The 18,814-nt window shown below is 47.2% G+C and overlaps 1 protein-coding gene across 1 annotated transcript; it reads right to left on the reverse strand.

Moving 5' to 3' along the window:
• Positions 1–1,043: 1,043 nt before the first annotated feature.
• ARL8B (ADP ribosylation factor like GTPase 8B) lies at positions 1,044–17,635 on the reverse strand. Its single transcript, XM_027746417.1, has 7 exons — positions 17,334–17,635; positions 8,848–8,928; positions 8,189–8,262; positions 7,676–7,769; positions 7,010–7,077; positions 6,711–6,781; positions 1,044–5,929 (listed from the first exon to the last, which is right to left on the reverse strand). Exons 1-7 carry the CDS (start codon positions 17,454–17,456, stop codon positions 5,880–5,882), a joined length of 561 nt encoding a protein of 186 aa, XP_027602218.1. The 5' UTR covers positions 17,457–17,635; the 3' UTR covers positions 1,044–5,879.
• Between the last annotated feature and the right edge of the window lie 1,179 nt (positions 17,636–18,814).

Raw genomic sequence — 18,814 nt, forward strand, 5'->3', positions numbered from 1 at the left:
GCCGCCGGCGATTGGGCGAGAGGCGCGTCAATCAAGGGCGGTGCCGGGCGCGGTAAAGGGGCGGGGCGGGCGCAGGGCTGTCGTGGCACGGCCCGGGTCGGTGGTGGTTCCGCCTGGTAGCAGGGACAGGGCGGGGGCGCGACGGGGGCACAGGGCCGGCACGGCTGCCCCAGACAAGTATCCCCAGACAAGTGTCCTCAGACAAGTGTCCTCAGACAAGTGTCCCCAGACAAGCACAGCGTCCCAGGCCCAAGTGCCGGGTCCTGCCCCGGGATCACCCGAACCCCCGGGAGGTCCAGGCCGGGGCAGGGGGCTGGGAAGGCCCTGTGGGTGCCGTGGCAGCCGCTGGGCACGAGGCCGATGGCCCCCGGGGCTGTCCCGGCCATGGTGTGGCACAGCCCCCGGGCCCTGTGCTGGGCACGGCTGAGGCACCTCCAGGGCTGGGCCCTCAGACAAGACACGCTGAGGGGCTGCAGCGTGTCCAGGGAAGGGGCTGGAGCACCTCTGATGAAGCTGCTCTTGCAGCTCCTTTCCTCAATCCGTGGAATTCATGGATCTTTCAAATGTTATTCACATCCATTATTGACTCTAAAAATCAAGGAAAACTCCTCATCCTTGCCAAGTGTCCACACTCCAAGTTAATACACACAAGCAACTTACCAGCTTACTCCACTGAGACTTGTGAAAACCAAGCTTATCTTTTAAGTTTCACACACCACAACTTTTATCTTTCTCTACTCACATATTTGCTTTGTTTGTTAAATGATAGCTCAGGAACTTCAACCCTGTGGGTCTTTTCAGAGAGAAACACAAACGAGACCAACAAATGCTTCCAGCACTTAGAGCAAAAATAATCAGAAATGGGAATTTCACAGACTGAGCTCTCCAAGTTGCCCCCACGGAGCAGGAGGCTTATGGTCACTCTCTCAAGATGAAGTTCTGCAGTTAAAGCCACCAAATGTTTCCCACAGTTAAATAATGAGGCTTCACATATATTTCTAATAAAAGCAGCTGTCCTACTACAGATGAATATGCAAAAAAAATGGTTTTCAACAACACTTTATTGAAGCACTTCAAAATTATCACAATGATAGATGTTGCCTTTAACAGAATAAAACTTGTCATGTCGTAATTAAAAGGCACTAATCCTGGCACAAAGGTCTACTTACCCACCTTCCACTGTGAGGGAAATAAAAACATCAAGTATTTCACTTCTCCTTTTAAAGAGTATGTGCAAACCTGCTCCGAGTGCCATTCTGTGTTTGTCACTTGAGTGACACGCAAGAGAAAACCCCAATGTTTCACCAAGACACACTTTAACATCCAGCATCTGCAGCCCTAAAGCAACAGAGCCCTCATTGAAGGTTCATGATCTAGTGAGACAAGTTCTGCACTCACTTTTGGGGAATAAAAGCCCTGAAGCACATGAGTGTCAGGCACTCACACATCACTTCTCCTTTAACACGACTGACTGCTTTGCTGGCCATGTCATCTTAGAAATCTAGATAAAATAACCTGATTTACACTCCCTTTTTGAATTCACACTCGAGTCAGGGTCAGTGCAAGGGCAGGGCAGTGGGGAGCAGTGCTGGGCATGCTGCTGGAGGAAGCACAAAGCAAACCATGACATGCCATTGCACAGCCACAGCAATGACAAAATGAAACCTCAGGAAAGCTAAAAGCTCGATAATCCAGCTAAGCCATACTTCAGGTTATTAGAGATCCCTGCACAACATTCCTCTAATAAACAGAGAGACTGTTTAAGGCATTTTCTTTGGCCTTTCTTCTAGCAGAAAGTGAAGATTATGCAGTTTGATATGTCAGCATCCCAAAAGGACCATCTTTCCAACCTGTTTCCATCAAGATGCAAAGAGAAAACATAAAGCAATGAGAAACTAGACTATTCCACAGATCATGAAACAGCTCCACCTTTGGGCATCATTCCTGTTGCCAAGTGGTGGGACTGAATTGCTCTGTGCAGCTGCTCAGACCCTCAGCTGTACTCGGTGACAAGGAGAATTACCCTGCACTGTAATTGCACTTAGAGAAACCACCATCCACACAGAGCTGAGAGGACATGAACACTCCAAGGAAACGTTTCACACAGCCTGGAGCTGTGAGTGCCAACACAAACATTCCTAATCCAATCACTGCTGCTCCATGACCACTTGTACTGAATAAACCCAACACCAGGGACTGAGAGTTGATGGCTGGTGTAAATCACCAGGACACCAGACAATGCCGACACACCAGGGGCTCACAAAGGTAGGACTGCTGCCTAACTTCATGTATATTCACCACCAAAAGTTCTCTCTGGCTCAACATTTGCCTTTTCACAAGATGTGCATTTCTTATTTTGCCAACAGCCAAGGCCTCCATCAGAGGAGAGTCTCAGGATTATGGCTATTGATGTTAAGTACAGTAGTTTATGTTATCAAAATTCATCCCCCCAAAAGCAACTTTCGTTAGGAGAATGGGACATTTAATCAGCCTCTTTTTACTGTCCAGACTCACTACAGAGCCCAAGACATGTAATCATCATGAGATTTGATGACTAGAACAGAGCTCTAGCATCCAAACTCAGCAAACAGCACTGCTAATGCTCTACACCTCTGCTAGGACACACAAGATTTGACCTTGGCCATAACTGTGCCAGACGAGGGAGCAGTTTTTCCAGTCCAAGGCTGAAGGTGCTGAGAACAGCCTCCCTTCCCTGGAAAGACTCACCACACTTCCTGTGTCAAAGGGAAGGCAGTTGGGGAGTTAATCAAGCCCTGAAACAGGACCAGTGCAATCCTCTGCGCTGGAATCCAACAGCCACTCCGAGCTCTCCTTCCTGCCACGCGAGGAACCAAGGACATCTGGGAGAACAGTACAAGAATTAGCTGTGAAACCCAGGTGGGATTATTTTGTGAAGTAATTTTAGAGCACACACATCACAGGTGGCCCCTGTGGTTCTCCCTATTTACACATAGAAGTAGAAACTATTACTGAAATGCCACTGAAATCAAGCAAAGGGCTGTTGGCCAGTTCATACCACAGCTGATTTACTGAAGTGACTGGTTCTGGTATCAGACCAAGGTCAAAACCAGGGTGACAAAGCTTAGTGCACTAATCCTGTTCTCAGATTTGTGTCTAGAGGCATTTTGCTTTGACTGTGAACTCCAGGGAGCTGGTTTTGCATGCAGGAAACTCCCAAAGAAACACACACATGTTCTTTTTTTTACCCAACAGTTCACCAGTCCTTCCCACCAGCCAAGTTACATTGAAGGATGCTAAAAGACCTGCTCTCAGTACTAAAAACTAACCTGTTACAGTTCAGTAAGTTTGGAAGCTTATGTGGAGGCAAGCCCTGAAACAAGACATCCAATTTGTTACCATTAATTGGAAGATGATGACATACAGTCCTATAAATTATCAGTGACCTAAGAGACATTAATGCAACAAAAGCCTTTGGGAAGAACAGTCAATGAAACTCCAGATTACAATCACAGCAAAGACTTTGTTCCAGACCTCAGTCAACAAAAGCCTCACTTCCCACTGAGATAAGGATCTTTCTGCTTTAATTGGCAGTGAATGATCAGGCACTGCAAGATTTGACACTTGTGCTAGAAAAACAAAGGTTTTACTCTAGGCTTGACAAGAAAGAAGCTTGCAGACACATGCATGTCTCTCCTGAAAACAGAGCTCCAGAAGGCTGCCCCTACTTCTGACCCCTCAGCTGCCCAGTGCTTTTTATAAACATAAAAGAGCACTGACTTCTGCTGAGACTGACTAGCTGAGCTTGCTCAGGTAAGCTGAGCAAACCCCAGGCCTCAAAGGCAGCTTTATGAGCATTTCAGTGGAACAGTTGAGCCACAGAACCTAAATCAGCTCAGGTATTTACCAATCCTTCTTCCCCCACTGTCATCTCTGGGAGAGGAGACACACATCCCGTCATGTATTTCCATGAGTTCGGCCACATCAACTCAAGTCAGTCAGTTAAGTGTCAATACAACCCTCAAAACATAAGTTTATTGAATAAAGCTGAAGAGCAGTAAACCAACATATGCATCCACCTAAATAAAAAAATTCACGTATTTACAAAGTCCGGTAATTGTATAAGTTGTTCACATGCAGAGAGTAATGCACAGGTTAACAATTGGTAGTGTTTGGATGCCATAAACGCTGAAAGCAGTGAAGTATATAAACACCAAACACATCAAGTTTAGCTATAGGCCAGTTAACTAAACAGTGACCTGGTCCCCCACAAAGATTCACACGTTCTAGTTTAGGTTCCTTATTTTAGGCACAAGCAAGTTTGCTAAATAAAGGTAACTGTAGCAGTTCCTGGTGAACTCGGGACTACAGTAGCAAGATAATTTACCCTCTCCTCTACAGCACCAGAGTATGAATTAATTGAAATCATGCTTCAGAGAACTGAAAGGGGACAAAAAGTTAAAATGCAACTTCAGACTGAACGCAGGCAGCTTGTAGTGTCTGTGCAACAGTGCCAGAGGTGGTACAGAACAGTAAGGCCATGGCAGTCTGCATTAAAACTGGCTTGTCACAGCTGACAGGGACTAAGCAGGTTCCCAACCAAAGGCTCCCACGGGATGCAAACCACATTGAGGTGAGGAATCACACACAGTGTGAGGCAACACAGGCAGGTGTACCATGGATCTGCACACACGAGTAAAGCTACGCTGACACTGCTGGGTGAGCAAACCAGTCTTAACAAGTCTGTCCCTTTAAATAGGCTGAAGTCATTGAGAAAGTAAAGCTGCAAAAACATTGCAATCTTGAGTTTATACACACTTCCCTAAGCTGCAGGAGCTAGTCAAGAGACAGGATCGTTGGCTCTCTTGTGCTTTGACACAGTAGAACGTTTCATCTGGCATCTTACAGGCTTTGCACATGGTTACATCGAAAAGCAGGCAGGTCTAGAGTTGTCACAATAGCCCAGGTATTCCATAGCACCAGGTGAAACTGTGCCCAGCCATTCTATGAGCAGGAGAGACACTAGACAATTACACAGATAGTGTGCTACAGGGCAACAACCGCCTGGGTACAAGAACATCAGTAACTGGGGTCATGCAGCTGCTCACAATGCATGTTCTGGTTTCAGACAGAGACCACGAGTATCTGGAGATAGAAGAATGTATTTGAACAAAGCCTGATGTTCCTAGTAATTTGTTTTCATGCTGGAATACTCCAATTTTCAAAGGTTTACAGAACAGTCCATTCCCATCCCCCACACAAATGTTAAACAAAAGCAACAGAACGATTTTAAAAGATGACTCTTTCCTAATTCATCATGAGAGTTTTCTTTTTCAAGTGACAGGATCTCAGCTGTAGATTAGTGATGCTGATCTATGCCTTGTGCTCCCCTCTGCAAACAGTTTCCATTTCTCTGCTTACATACACACATCACATGCATTTGTGAGATAAATCAGTATCCCACAACTCACGCTTAAATGTTTTCTAACTACTGTATGTGGCATCTTACAGAATCTTAATGCTGTCAAGCATCAGCATCTTCAAGCCACTAAACACTAGAAATAAAACACTTGCTGAAAATCATATAAAAACCTGGCCCTGAAAAACCAGAACAGAGTGTACCATCGTAGTTAACATGGTAGAGATAATTTTTTTTAAAAAGCCCCCCCCACAACCCTCCCACCACAGATGGTTGTAAAATAAATATTTGTGCTGACTTTATCATGACAACTCTAGTTGTTTTGTGACAGAATAGGAATACAAGTCTTCAGCAGTGCACATGAGAAATGAACCGTGAAAAGGCAGATTCTTGATACAGGATTTTTGGGTAGTATCTCATTATGGAGGGAAGTGGACAATTGAGATTATGGCCAACTGGTACTGGAGATTCCAGGAAGACTTCAGCTTCTTCTAGATTTTGAATGCTGAATAAGCCACTGAAGCGTGATATCTACAGAGAGAGAGAAGAGACGTGTTCAAGTGCCTGCGTTTGTATAACTGGCATGGCTTTGGTACAGGAATATCCAAGCCCTTCTCTAGAGGATGGTCCAAGGTAGATCAACAGGATAATTTTTTGGAATGCTTGCTGTCTGTGCTTTGGTCCTGTAGCTGCCCAGCATCCTTCAAGTAACAAACAAAGTCACTGCTCCAGAAATCCTGGTTCCTCAGTCACCTACACCACTAGGAAAAGGACATCCCTTAATCCGATACTTCCCCATGGCTCCAATAATTTGCCTTTGAACTCCACAAGTTTTAAAGCATTTGCTGTCAGTGCCAGACAGATGAACTGTTTGGCTGCAGTGATTAGCAGATTCCACAGCACAAACAGCAAGGAAAGGTGATTATTTCAAGGAAATGACTTGAGGAAAAACTTGCTGCAAGTACTTGCCATCCTCCCCAAGTGAGAAAGAGGTGAGAGCACCTGATAAAGTATAAAATCATTTAGGCCAAGCTAATGGTGAGACTGGTCAGCTATTTCCTGCAACCTAACTAAAGAAAGGAGCACATTTCACAGGGACTGACATACGTTTCAGTAACTACAACCCTACAACTTTAATACCAGTCAAGCTTCCTCACTGCCATCAGGAGTTATGCTGAATTCACCCACTGCACTCACACATTTGATTCTCTGATTTCCTGAAGTCAGGAAACGTGTGTATCAGAAGTTGCAACCCCCCAGCCCATCCTCTGACAGCTCTTCATAAAGCTCAGCATTTTGGGTTAATAGTTACCTATATTATCTTTCTCTTTGCAAGAAATTGAGTAGCAGCAGATTTCTCTGTCCTGAATAGCAGCGAGGTTCCTAGGAAAGAGAGAACATTTCAGCATGAATTTCTCTTACACAGGGACTCTTACTGAGAACCTAAATGCTCCCCTTCACCTTCTCCACATAACTTGTTTCTGTACAATGTTGTTACCTCCTGTTGCTGGGTTTTCTGCTTTTAAATGCAAGCTTCCTGATTTAATAACAACCTTATGTACATGAAATTACTGAGTTAAAAAAATGTTTCTTAGGAAGGGTTAGACTTACATCTTTTCAATTAGCTGTTTCTCATCCAAAGCATTAGGAAGGTCTCTCTTATTTCCAAGTACTAGAACCTGAAATCCAGAGAAGGAAATGGTTGCAGCTTTGCTTCAGAAAAACAACAAAAAGACAAAACCCATGAACTCCACTTTAAAGGAGTCTCACAAACGGTCTGCACTTGCCTATTAAATATAATGGAATGAGATATTCACTATTAAACCAGATCAAAAAGGCAGCCTGACCTAGTCACGGGGAAAGAAGGGGTTCAAATAAACTGTTCTGTGCAAAGAGCAACCACAGAAACACATCAGCTGACAAAACTGAGAATAATCCCAGCAGACTTTCATCTGATATTCCCCAAACTTACTTTACACTTCTGTATTACACTCTGGTTAACCTTTAGACAAGAGCATCAACTCATACTGTGGAAACCTCTAAACTACTGTTTTAATTTTATTTCTTTTTTTTTTGTGGGCACTGAACAAAATAAGATCACTGAAAGATGGACTGAGGTCAACAGTTAGAGTTAAGGCACTGGGGGCAGGTGTGGTTCATGCCTACCCTGACCAGTAAGGTCGGGCCCTACAATTAAGAGTTCAAAGCAGACTTCAGAGTTGCTCAAGTTATGACATTCCTCAAGCATTTAATACTGTTTAAGGTGATAATACTTACAGGGATTCCTTGTAACTGTGGCTTATCTAGAAGGTTGTGCAGCTCATTTCGAGAGGCTTCTATTTTTTCACGATCTGCAGCATCTACCATGTAGCTTTAGAGAGAATTTCAGGTTAGGTCAGTGAGACTGAGCTCCCTCAGAAACATCAGTCTTTCCTTTACACTGTCAGGTTTGAGCACATTCAACAGGGCTTTAAACAAAGCCAGGGCTTCAGAGCAAAGAATGTGGTTCTTTAAAAGAAAAAATTCTCTAAGACCAGAGTAGAAGGAAGATGCTTTGAGTTAGACAGCACTGCCACCCAGTTCAGACAGGAAGGAGTTAGTACTCCAGATCAGAAAGATAAAAGAACAACCCATCCCGAGCCCTGAACTCAGGGGTAGAACAGGTCAATCTGGCTGCAGTACAGTCTCAGAATTACAAGGAGAACTAGGGAGTGAGGCATGCTCTGTTAGGAGGCTCACAGAGAAGAGCAGCACACTGGAGGTGAGTAGGAGCTGAGGGAAGGCACTTACACAATAGCATTAACTCCTCTGCAATATCGCTCCCACATGCTCCGGAACCGCGGCTGCCCTCCTATATCCCAGATCTTGAGGCGAGGGAAAAAGACAATTTAGCCATGCACTATTTTAAACGTGTCAGGCACAGATAAGACAAGAAATCAAAACACAGTTTCTCCTTTCTCCTTAACCAGCTGCTGGACCCCTCCCATGTTGAACCAGAACTAATCCCTTGTACAGCTGCTCGGATCTCACAGCCCACAGCAGGGGATGCAAACTAGAGCACCTTGCAGCAGCTGCAGGAACACACCTGGGGACTGAGGTTACACACTGAGGTACACAGGAAACTCTGATACATTGACTTAAAACTCTGCATCTGAGGTAAGCAACCCTGATGAGTAGAAAAGCAGTATCTCTGGGCCCTAAACACTCAGATTAAAGCCAGACAGCCTTATCACAAGATTGCTTTAACTAGTCCATGAACCTGGAAATCACACACAGATTCTCATTTAAGAAACTCCATAAATAAACATAAATGTCTTCTTAAGCTACTTGACAGATTTAGCTGAGCCTCTTCAGTTTTCTATATTTGTCCCAAGGCTGGAAGCAAAACAGAGCAAGCACGTACATTTTAAACTAGAAGCTGAAGACAACAGTCAACAAAGGCAACATACCTTTATTGTAACATTACCCTTTGTAACTTTCCTCATGTTGAAGCCCACGGTAGGAATCATATCTTCACTGAACTGACCCGACTGGAAAAAAAAGAAAGTTAAATCTGACGCAGCTGGTTTACATAGTAAAATATCACAAGCTTTTTCTAACCATTTGCCTTCCAACTGAAGGCTTCACAGCCAAGAAGTCCTAAATAGTATATCCATGTGTATTAAAGTCAGTCAAGTCATTTCTTACAAGCACTGAAATAATTGTTCAAGCCTTGAGGCAGTCAGGGTGCAAAGTTACCTGGGAGAAGTGCTTTGCACAGCTTAACAGATGGACAGCCAGGACAAGGACAGGAAAAGAACCATTCACCTACTTCTGCTGGAGCCAACTCAGGATCTCCCAGTTACCTGGGAGCTAGAAATATCCAGAAGCTCTCCCTCTAATGCAAGCTACTCCACAGACAGCATTCACAGTAATAAATCACCCACTGGAGGAAGCCTCCAACCCACAAGTATGGGGTAACTCCCTGAGGAGTGTTAGAAGGCTGCAAAGTGGAAGGACCTGCCGGGTCAGCTTCCTGCCAGCCTGCAGTGTCCAGCTTGTTCAGCACTGGGAAAGGCAATGAAATGCAGCTGGACAGTATTTGAGCCTGCTTCCACCAGGCATTCAGCATCACCCCAAGCTCTGGCAGAACTGCTGCAAACAGCATTGCATTAGAGAGGTTCCCCAGTGGCAGATGTTTTACCGTCTGTTACCCTTTTATCTGTAGCAGCTGGAGAGCCAAATTCCCAGGTTCCCAGCGATCTCCTGCAGCCAACCCAGGAGCCATAACAAGTGTTATCAACACCAGATTTCTGCCCTGCTCCCTCGGCTGTTTGGCACAAGGTGAATCACCACAGTGGCCATTATGAAGCTCACTACATCCATTATGTGTAATAGAACCAGACAGTCAACGAGATTGGAGAAAATTAAGGTCGATCCAAAAGCATTCAGTTGTTTAATTAGGGTGTGATATCACAGCAAAGTCTGCATCTCTCCCTGATCTTGCAGAGAGAGGCCACCCCGGGTTTAAAGCCCTTTGGGATCTCTGGAGCAAACATCACACACCCCAGTTAGGGCCCAACTGCCACCAGCTGCAAGTACCAACTAAGTGTGGCCAGGTGGCCAAGAAGGCCAGTAGCTCCTGGTTTGTATCAGGAGCGGGGTGGCCAGCAGGACCAGGGCTGCACAGAGGAGTTTGGATCAGGCTCCTGCAGCACTGCTCCTGAACACACTCTAACCTTTCTAACTCAGCAAGGTGCCCGGCTGGATGCCTGTCCATCAGCTCCCCATTCCCGAAATCCCCGTGTCCGAGCTGTCCATTCCATCACGTGCAGCTCAGCAGCTGGTGGTTGGCTGTGCTTCCACAGCTGATGCAGCTCAGTTTGGCTCCTGGAGCCAGTGTTGCCTCTGAAGGGTCACTTGCCAGGTTGCTCAAGCACCACGGCATTCCTGCCTCCACATTCCTGCCTCCACAGTCACACCCCACACCCACAACTCTTCTCCAAGCTCTCCCAAGCTCTCCCTGAACCTCCATCTCTGTGCTACTGCACATTACCACGTATGCTGCCAGCTATTCCCACTCAGATACTTCCAGATCCTTCACTCGAGAGCTGTTCCTATCAATAGGAACTCCAGGAATCTCCCAGACTGTGTTCCCTCTGCTGTGTTGTATTTCCAGCAGATATCTGGGAAGTTGAAGTGTCCTATGACAACAAGGCCTAGTGATTGTGAGACTTCTCCCAGCTGCTTAAGGAGTATTTTGGTGCCTCTTCTTCCTGGGTGGGGTGGTTTAGAACAGATTCCCACCAGGACATCTGCCTTGTTGGCCTTCTCCCCGATTCTTACCCATAAACAACCTTATCATGACCATCATCAAGCTCTACACAGTGCAAACACTCCTGACACACAAGCCTATCCCAAAGCCTCTCCTTTCCTGCCCATCCCTCTGCAGGGTTTATAGCTCTCCACTGCCATCCCACTAATTACAGCATGTTCAGTATCAAATTCTCTCGCTGCTCTTTTAGGATACAAATTCCTTCAGAGTGGATCAGCACCTCATTTACCACGTGTTTAATGTAACATTGCAGAAATTACTGTGACCCACCACAAGAAAGCTTTTACAGAATATTCTGGAAAGCTGCTGCACCTTATATTCCTTCCCAAGTACTCCCTACCCACGCTGCACATCCCAAAACTTGTTCTGACTTGCTTAAAACCTCCACTGCAGAGTCCTCAGTTACACTTGAGTTTCACTGTCTGTTCTCTGCTTTGCAGAGGGACAATCCAGCACTGCCATGAGCACACTGATCAACTCGGCCCTTCTCTTGGAAGGCCTCCCTCTGATGGGTGGGTGTTCCTCTGCTCACAGGCACTGTACCCAAAGAAAGCTACTGGCAGTCACCTTCTCTTTTCAGACAGGTCAAAAATTGGTTAAAATAATTGTAGAGGATTTAGCAAGCAGGCAGTGATCTCCTTTGATGGATTCTGCTACTGCATTCAGCTGGCTTGGCCCAGAAACAGTTCTCTAAACCCAGAATTTAGGGAGCTTTTGTTTACTACCTCTACAGAAGAAAAAAGCCAGGAATTCAGCTGCAACTTAGAGTATTCATATGCAAAAAGCTACTCACACAGCATAACCAAAGGAATATGCCTTTATTGGTAGGCAGTTTTGCTTGAATCACTTCCCTCCTAGAGCAGATTACTCAGCCCTATCACTGTGTGCTCACAATATGATGCTTTCTCCTTCTAAAACAGGCACCAGCTTTAAAACACATTTGATATGCACAGCAGTACTTTCAGTTCCTGATCACAAAGCCTTTGGCTGCTGTCACACACAGCAGCACTGCCCAAGAGTGGTGCTGACGAACCCAGAGGTGCCTTGTTTTCAGCACTTGTGCCCGTCCCACCAGGCAGACACTGCACTCCCTGCAGGGCTCCTGGCAGAGCAGCCCTGTGTCCCACGAGTGATTATGAATGAAGCCCAAGCTCCGAGGTCACACGGACCATACAGAGCTAACACAAACTGAAGGTCAGCAAACAAACTTAACTCCAGCCCCTGTGTGGGAGATAAGGAACAGGGAGACTAAACAGACTGAATTTCAGAGGCCTCATGCAGAAGGAACCCATGGGACTGATCCTTGAGCCTCCTGGTTTAAGAGATGCTCCCTTTTGGATACTCAAAGCTCCTGGAGAACCTAAACGTGATTTTAGTGCAACATGAACCCATTTATGTGGATGAGTACTTCTGTTGGATAAGGATTATTCAGAGCAGCAAAACTGCTTCCAGACTGAACTAAGTCCCTGCACTGTACTCCATAAATCAGTTTGGGTTCAGCTCACCTTGTATCCAGTACCAGCACTAATCCCCACAGACGCCACAGCAGCATCAGCTACAGGGACAGTTCATTTCCCAGAGGAAAACTTGGGACAAGAGTTTAACTTGCCATCACCTGACATTCCAGCACTGTAAAAGGGATGCAAGTTTAGTCTCTTTTGATACTTTGTTCATATTACAACACGCTGCTTACTAAACCTACTATTTCCAGTTGTCTTGAGTCAAAAAAACCAAAACAAACAAAACCACGCTCTGGCTACTTCATCTGCCTCCCCACAGCCATAAGACTCAATTTCCAGGGACCTACAGAATGACAGATTGGTTAGGGTTGGAAGGAACCTTTAAAACTATCCTCTTCCGCTCCCTGCCATGAGCAGGGACACCTTCCACTAGACCAGGATGCTCTGAGCCCTGTCCAGCCTGGCCTTGTCACCCAGACTGTCAGCACCAAGCCCCCTAAGCAGCTTGATTTTGATTCCACAGCCTGCACAAGGACATTCTTTCTATCATCAGAAAAGGTCAGGGCAGCCTTTAGTTTGCATCTCATAAAGCTGATGTGATTCATGACTGTTATAGGACCAATTTCTTCACATAGGCCTTGTTACTACACAGTAGAGATTGTTCTGTCTTTACTCATATTACTTTTCATCCAGCTAGAAGAGATCACAAACAACCTTAACCAACTAGGAGATAACATCAGTGGAGTATGGATTCCAGCCAGGACACTCCCAATCCACCTGAACCAGCATATTACATTAAACCCTGCTGTTCATCCCTAAATTTCTCTTTTTTTCACACTAAGAAAAAAACGCCACATCTCTCAGAAATCTCCTCTTTAAAAAATAATTTTAAAAACAGTGTAATTTTAGCATATCAAGCTACCCCTACACTAAGCCTCCTCTGCAACACTCATAGCCTCCACCAAGCAGTGCATCATAGATGGACAAATCAACTGTCTGTAGTCCAGTTTCCTTCTGGAAATACTTCAGTGTTCCAGCTACTTGTGACCAGTTCAGAAGCCTGACCTCTAGTTTAGAAGCTTCAATCCCTGTGATCTCACAGTCCCTTGAAAGGCTTCACAAGAGCACCTCCATGAATGATTGCTGCAGAAAGCAAAACAACAGTACATGACAAGAAAAGGCATTTTTAATTCTCCAACCCTATTCCATGGAATATTTAAAAGGACATGGACCACTTATCATGTAACTACCACAAAACAGGCATATTTCTCTCTAGAAGTCATTCATGTAAGAGCTCATTTCATGCCTCTGACAGTCCCAAAAACATCTTTATCGAGGTGTTACTACTTAGAGCTCTTCCATTTCTCACAGAATGCTCTGCAGGAACTCAGGACCACGATGGGAAAAGTAGATTCCAATTTCAGTCACCTGTTTCAGCCCACCTGGGGGTACAGCAAGCAGGACCTCAAAGACAGAGCATGAGTCATCTCCTGGTAGCTTTATTAGCTAATGAAGTGATGCAATGCATTTCAAGAGACTTCTGCCATTAAGGAACACAACACTTCAAAGTGTATCACCCTTCTCCCCTAGCTACTCTGTGTATGAAGTGACAACACATGGGATTTATGGCCTACCTGAGTGTTCCAGAAGGCACTAAAACAGCAGTGGAATTCTCTAGAACAACCTTTTTCCACACTTTGCCAATGTGGCTTCTTTAAGTCAAAGTTACTTATAATACTCATGAGGCCAGAGGGAAGTCACAGCTCCCAGCTGGCCAAAGGAACCTTTTGTTGAGAGGTGCTTCAGGAATTGCCTCTCTCTAGAAACCAAGGCCTCAGTCCAAGGCGTGTTGGATATTCCAAAGTTAAAAAAGCAAACCACACTAATTCAGGCTCTGATACAAATCCTACAAAGGGACCTTATTTACCCTGTCACCACAAACAGGCTGAGTTTGGCTCTTAAGCCTAACAACTGTATGGGAGGATCAGACTAATGAGCTTCAGTCTTCCCGTGCCAAACACCTGGATCGAGGAACAACCTACCAGGCTTCAAGCAAAACTTCTAAAAAAAGCCAGGAGATGCCACTCTTCCACGAAATACCCCTTTGAAAGGGAACAAGTGCCCCATTCTCCAGCAGCACATGCTGCCCAGGCTGGGAGCAGAGTCAGTTTACTCGAGTCATGTTTCAGTTGCGTCACGGGTCGAGGAGGAGCTGGGGCCCCTCCGTGCCTCCCCACACCAGCATGGCCAGCACTCCCAGCTCCACAGCCAGGCTGCAGAAAGGCTGGAACACCCACGAGCTGCAGACACGCAAACAGCACCAGATACTGCAGCCTCTGTAAATAATGGGCATTTCCAGCGCTCGGATAAGGAGCCGACAATTCCAGAGGCGATCCCGGGATGACAGGCAGTTTCTCCAAATAAGAGCCACAGGCCTTCCACATTAGGGAAATTAGGACCAGGAAGAAATGATATCCTCCCTTGTGAGCAAGTTTACTCACGCACATGGAAAACTTAGGCTTAATATCTAATTAGAGACAGTGACTAATGTGGAGCCTCAGCAAAGCAGAAACTGCATTAGCCACATCCAGCTATAACGAGATTGCACTGCTAAGGCTGGGTTTTAAACCTTCCTGTCAAACTGATCCCAGAATGGTTTGGGTTGGAAGGGACCTTCAAGCCCATCTACTTCAAGCCCCCTGCCATGGGCAGAAGCACCTTCACTAGACCAGGTCTAAGCTCCAACCTGGCCTTGGACACTTCCAGGGATGGGGCAGCCACAGCTTCTCTAGGCAACCTGTGCCAGGGCCTCCCCACCCTCACAGGGAAGGATTTATCCTTAATATCTAATCCAACTTCCCCATCTCTCAGTTCAAAGCCATTCCCCCTTGTCCTATCACTCCATGCCCTTGTTTGGTCTGATTACAAACCAAGTGCTTGTTTACACTGAAGGAATAAATATGGTCCAAACCCAGTACCAATCTAGAAGATTATTCTAGAACTGGACTGTCTGCCTCTCATGCAGCAGTCAGGCCTCCCACTTCAGCAGCAGTCAGGCCTTGCATCAAGCTTCCTTGGTTGAGTTTCCCTCTAGTTCCATATGCCTCACTTGATGGGCAAAGATTACATTAGAGATTTATATTGGATTAAACTCACTATTGTCGAGACTGGTAACAGCCCTATTAGACAGAACACAACCTTCTAAGCCATACCAAGTTCCTGATGTGCAATCCAGCTTTTAGAGGTATCCTACAGGACATCTTGCTGTGTCATTCCTTTCATTTTAGTTTTAAGGAATCCCAACAGCCTCATCCATCCAGACCATTAACAGGCCTGCAGAGAGCACTTATTCTTTTCGCGCGCTCGTTCCCAAATGCAGACTCTGAACTAAAGTCAGTCAGGGAAGCAACTACCAAGTTATCTCTGCATGCCATGGGCAGCAGTACTTCTCTAAAAAGCAATATTGCACTGATGACTGAAGCTTATGCTATTATTTTTTTAAAAATCAGTAATAAAACCCTGAGCAAGTCCCCTCTCTCTGTTTTTTGTAAAGAGTTCATAGATGTCCTAATTAAAAGCTTCAGAAACGCAAGTTGCTGCTTCCAAACCAAGCCAGCCAACGAGGCTGTGTCAGCACACACAACAGCTTCCCTATTTCACTGGGTTTTGCAAGGCTCTTTGAATGACAGTCAGATAAATGTCTGGGTGTGATCCTAACACATGGCTGAAACCTTGCAAAATTCAACCCCCGGCAAAGGAAGCTGGAAACTGATGTCAGCTTTACTTAGGAAAACTTCTACCACTTGAGACAACTCAGATGGACCAAACTGATGTGCAGCACTGCTGCAATTCTGAACTGCTCCACATATCTGCATAGCTTCACATGTAACTCCCTGAACATGTGCTGCTGGCACTACAGAGAGGCAAAGCAGTTCTTTGTCAAGTACCATCACCATGAGGACTCCAGCACACAAAAAACCTGCAGGGTAACCTCAGAGCCCCAAGCTGCAGGAACACTCCGAGCAGTATCAGCTCAGCAGCCAAAGACCGAGGTTGTTCAACAATTTCAGAGCTCCATGTTTAGAAATCAAAGCCCAGAAGTAGTGGCAGTGTGTGAAAGAACAGGCTTCTGGCACTCTTGGGTTAGTTCAGCAACTTTCACATAAAAACTAGCCAGAGAAAAGTGACCTTTGATGGGGGCAGACCCATTTCCCATGATTATCAAGGAGCCCACTGAGTGCTCACACCTGAGCTACACAAGACCTTGGTTACGTTTTGCCAGGGTGACCATCAGTGTACAAGGATGAATTTATTCAAGAGAATAGAAGTCCTTTTCCTATCCAGCAACTCACTCACCTGACACTTAAGTAAATACATTCATACAAATATTCCATAGTGTTATGGAGACAGCCTCAAAAAACCCCGAAAGACAAGCTGAAGGTCTTCTCCCTGTAAGGCTGGAGACATCAGCTCTCATTCCAGGGGCTCGGGACTCAGATCCCTCATGCTCCCTGCAAACCCAAAAGGCACCTCAGCTTCCCATTCCAGTCTCCCTACAAGGGCTCCCAAACTTGTCTCCTGGAATGTTCTCCATCACATATATCCACAGAGCAGGACGCTGGTGGAGCCAACTAAGCCATTTAGGTAAAGCTACTCTTTATCTCATTCAACAATGGAAAGCTTCGTGTAGGAGGAGTTCCACACCCTTCCTTCACTTGCTCCAGGCACACCACCAGATCAGCAGGCCCCAGTGCAGCACTTTGCTGCTCTCAGGTTTGTTAGGTGTACTTCTGAAGCAAGATGTACCTTGAGAGAAAGGAGATTATTTGATACAGGCTACAGCAATCAGCATAAGCAAACAACTGAGAGGAGAACCGTGAGAGGGTGACACCTCAAACCATTCAGGCTCACTGACACAGTCGAAGGGAGGAAGCAGCTGAGGACACACAATGTTATCTCCACATTCGCTAAGCCCAGCCACACCGACACACGGCTGTAGGGCCGTGCCCTGGTGTGGGATCCGTGTCCCATCAGCACGCGAAGGTTCCCGGAGGCACAGCGGCTCCCGGGGCTCCCATCCCACCCAGCGGGGCACACCCGCTGCCCCCCGCCCCATCCCGGGGCTCCGGGCCGGGATCAGCCCCTCCCGCCGCCCGCTCACCGCGATGACGTTCACGAAGGTGGTCTTGCCCGAGTACTGCAGCCCCACCAGCGTCAGCTCCATCTCCTCCTTCCAGAAGAGGGAGCGGAACCAGTCCAGCAGCCGGGACAGCAGCGCCAGCATCGTGGCGGCGGGCGGGCGGGCCGGGGGCGCTGCGGGCCGGGCCGGGGCGCTGCGGGCTGGGCCGGGCGCTGGCTGCGGCGGTCCGGGCTGTGCCGTGCGGAGCTGTGCGGTGCCGGTCCGGGCTGTGCCGTGCCGTGCGGGGCTGTGCCGTGCCGGGCCGGGCCGGTCCGGGACACCCGCGCTCGCCGCCCGGCTCCCCCCGCCGTCACGTGACCGCGCGGTCACCGGCACGGGCCGCGCGCCGCCGGCCCCGCCCCGCCCCGCAGCGCCCCCTGGCGGCCCCGTGCCCCGGGAGGACCGCGGGGGCGGGGCCGTCATGGCGGCCGTGAGGGAGGCGGGTACTGCGGCCGCCTCAGCACCGCATCGGGCAGGCGTGCCAGGGTGTCCGTCCGCACCCCGCGGAATCACAGCATCACTGAGGTTACCAATGACCGAACACCACCTTGTCATCCAGACCATGGCACTAAGTGCCATGTCCACTCTTTCCCTGAACACCTCTAGGGGTGGTGATTCCACCACCTCCCAGTCCATTCCAGTGTCTAATCACCCTTTGTGTGAGGAAATTCTTCTTGATGTCCAACCTGAACCTCCCGTGTGCAACTTAAGACAATGATCTCTCGTCCTCAGCCCACCATCATGGACAGGTGTGGGTGAAGGGGTGTGAACTCACACCCCACACCATCACAGCATCATTAAGGTTGGAAAAGACTTCCAAGACCATGGAGTCCACCCTGTGCCCAATCCCCACCTTGTCACCCAGCCCAGAGCACGGAGTGCCACGTCCAGTCCTTCCTTGGGCATCTCCAGGGACGGTGACTCCACCACCTCCCTGGGCAGACCCTTCCAGTGTCTACTCACCCTTTCTGTGAAGAAATTCCTCCTGATGTCCAACCCAAACCTGCCCAGACTGTGTCCTCCATCGTGGGTGGGTGAAGGGTGTTTCTGATGACACCCTCAGCCCCACCATCACGGTGAGTGCTGTGAGGGGGAGACTCGTCCCCTCAGGGCTGCTCCAATTCAGAGCCGCCCGCAAGCCCAATCCTGTCTTGCAGAGGACTAGGGATTAAAAAACATCAACCATAATATTTCCAGTTATTTGCTGAGTGTTTTTAAAGCAAGTGCAATACAAAACTTTTTGTGTGCTCATAGAACTGCCAGAACTGAAGGGAAAGCCCATTTTTAACCTCATTATTCCCAGTTATTCTCACATAACTAGATGTTCTTTAGAAGTTCCTACCAGGAATCCGTGCATTTTGCATGGACCTTTTTGGGTGATTTTCCAAGGATCCTGCTGCTGCACTGGTCAGGTCACTGTAACTGGTTAATTCCCAGCCACATTATGCCCAAATTTACAAATC

Source organism: Pipra filicauda, unplaced genomic scaffold, assembly GCF_003945595.2.
Source record: "Pipra filicauda isolate LSUMZ 115617 unplaced genomic scaffold, ASM394559v2 scaffold139_size1960392_pilon, whole genome shotgun sequence".
NCBI lineage: Eukaryota > Metazoa > Chordata > Aves > Passeriformes > Pipridae > Pipra > Pipra filicauda.

What these genes read in the sequence shown, in the direction of transcription:
- ARL8B (XM_027746417.1), bottom strand. Translation starts at nt 17,456, where the DNA reads ATGCTGGCGCTGCTGTCCCGGCTGCTGGACTGGTTCCGCTCCCTCTTC. An exon ending in AGGGTAATGTTACAATAAAG is followed by an intron (nt 8,263 to 8,847) that starts GTATGTTGCCTT and finishes CCTCGCCTCAAG; the next exon opens with ATCTGGGATATAGGAGGGCA. An exon ending in CACAGTTACAAGGAATCCCT is followed by an intron (nt 7,078 to 7,675) that starts GTAAGTATTATC and finishes TCTGGATTTCAG; the next exon opens with GTTCTAGTACTTGGAAATAA.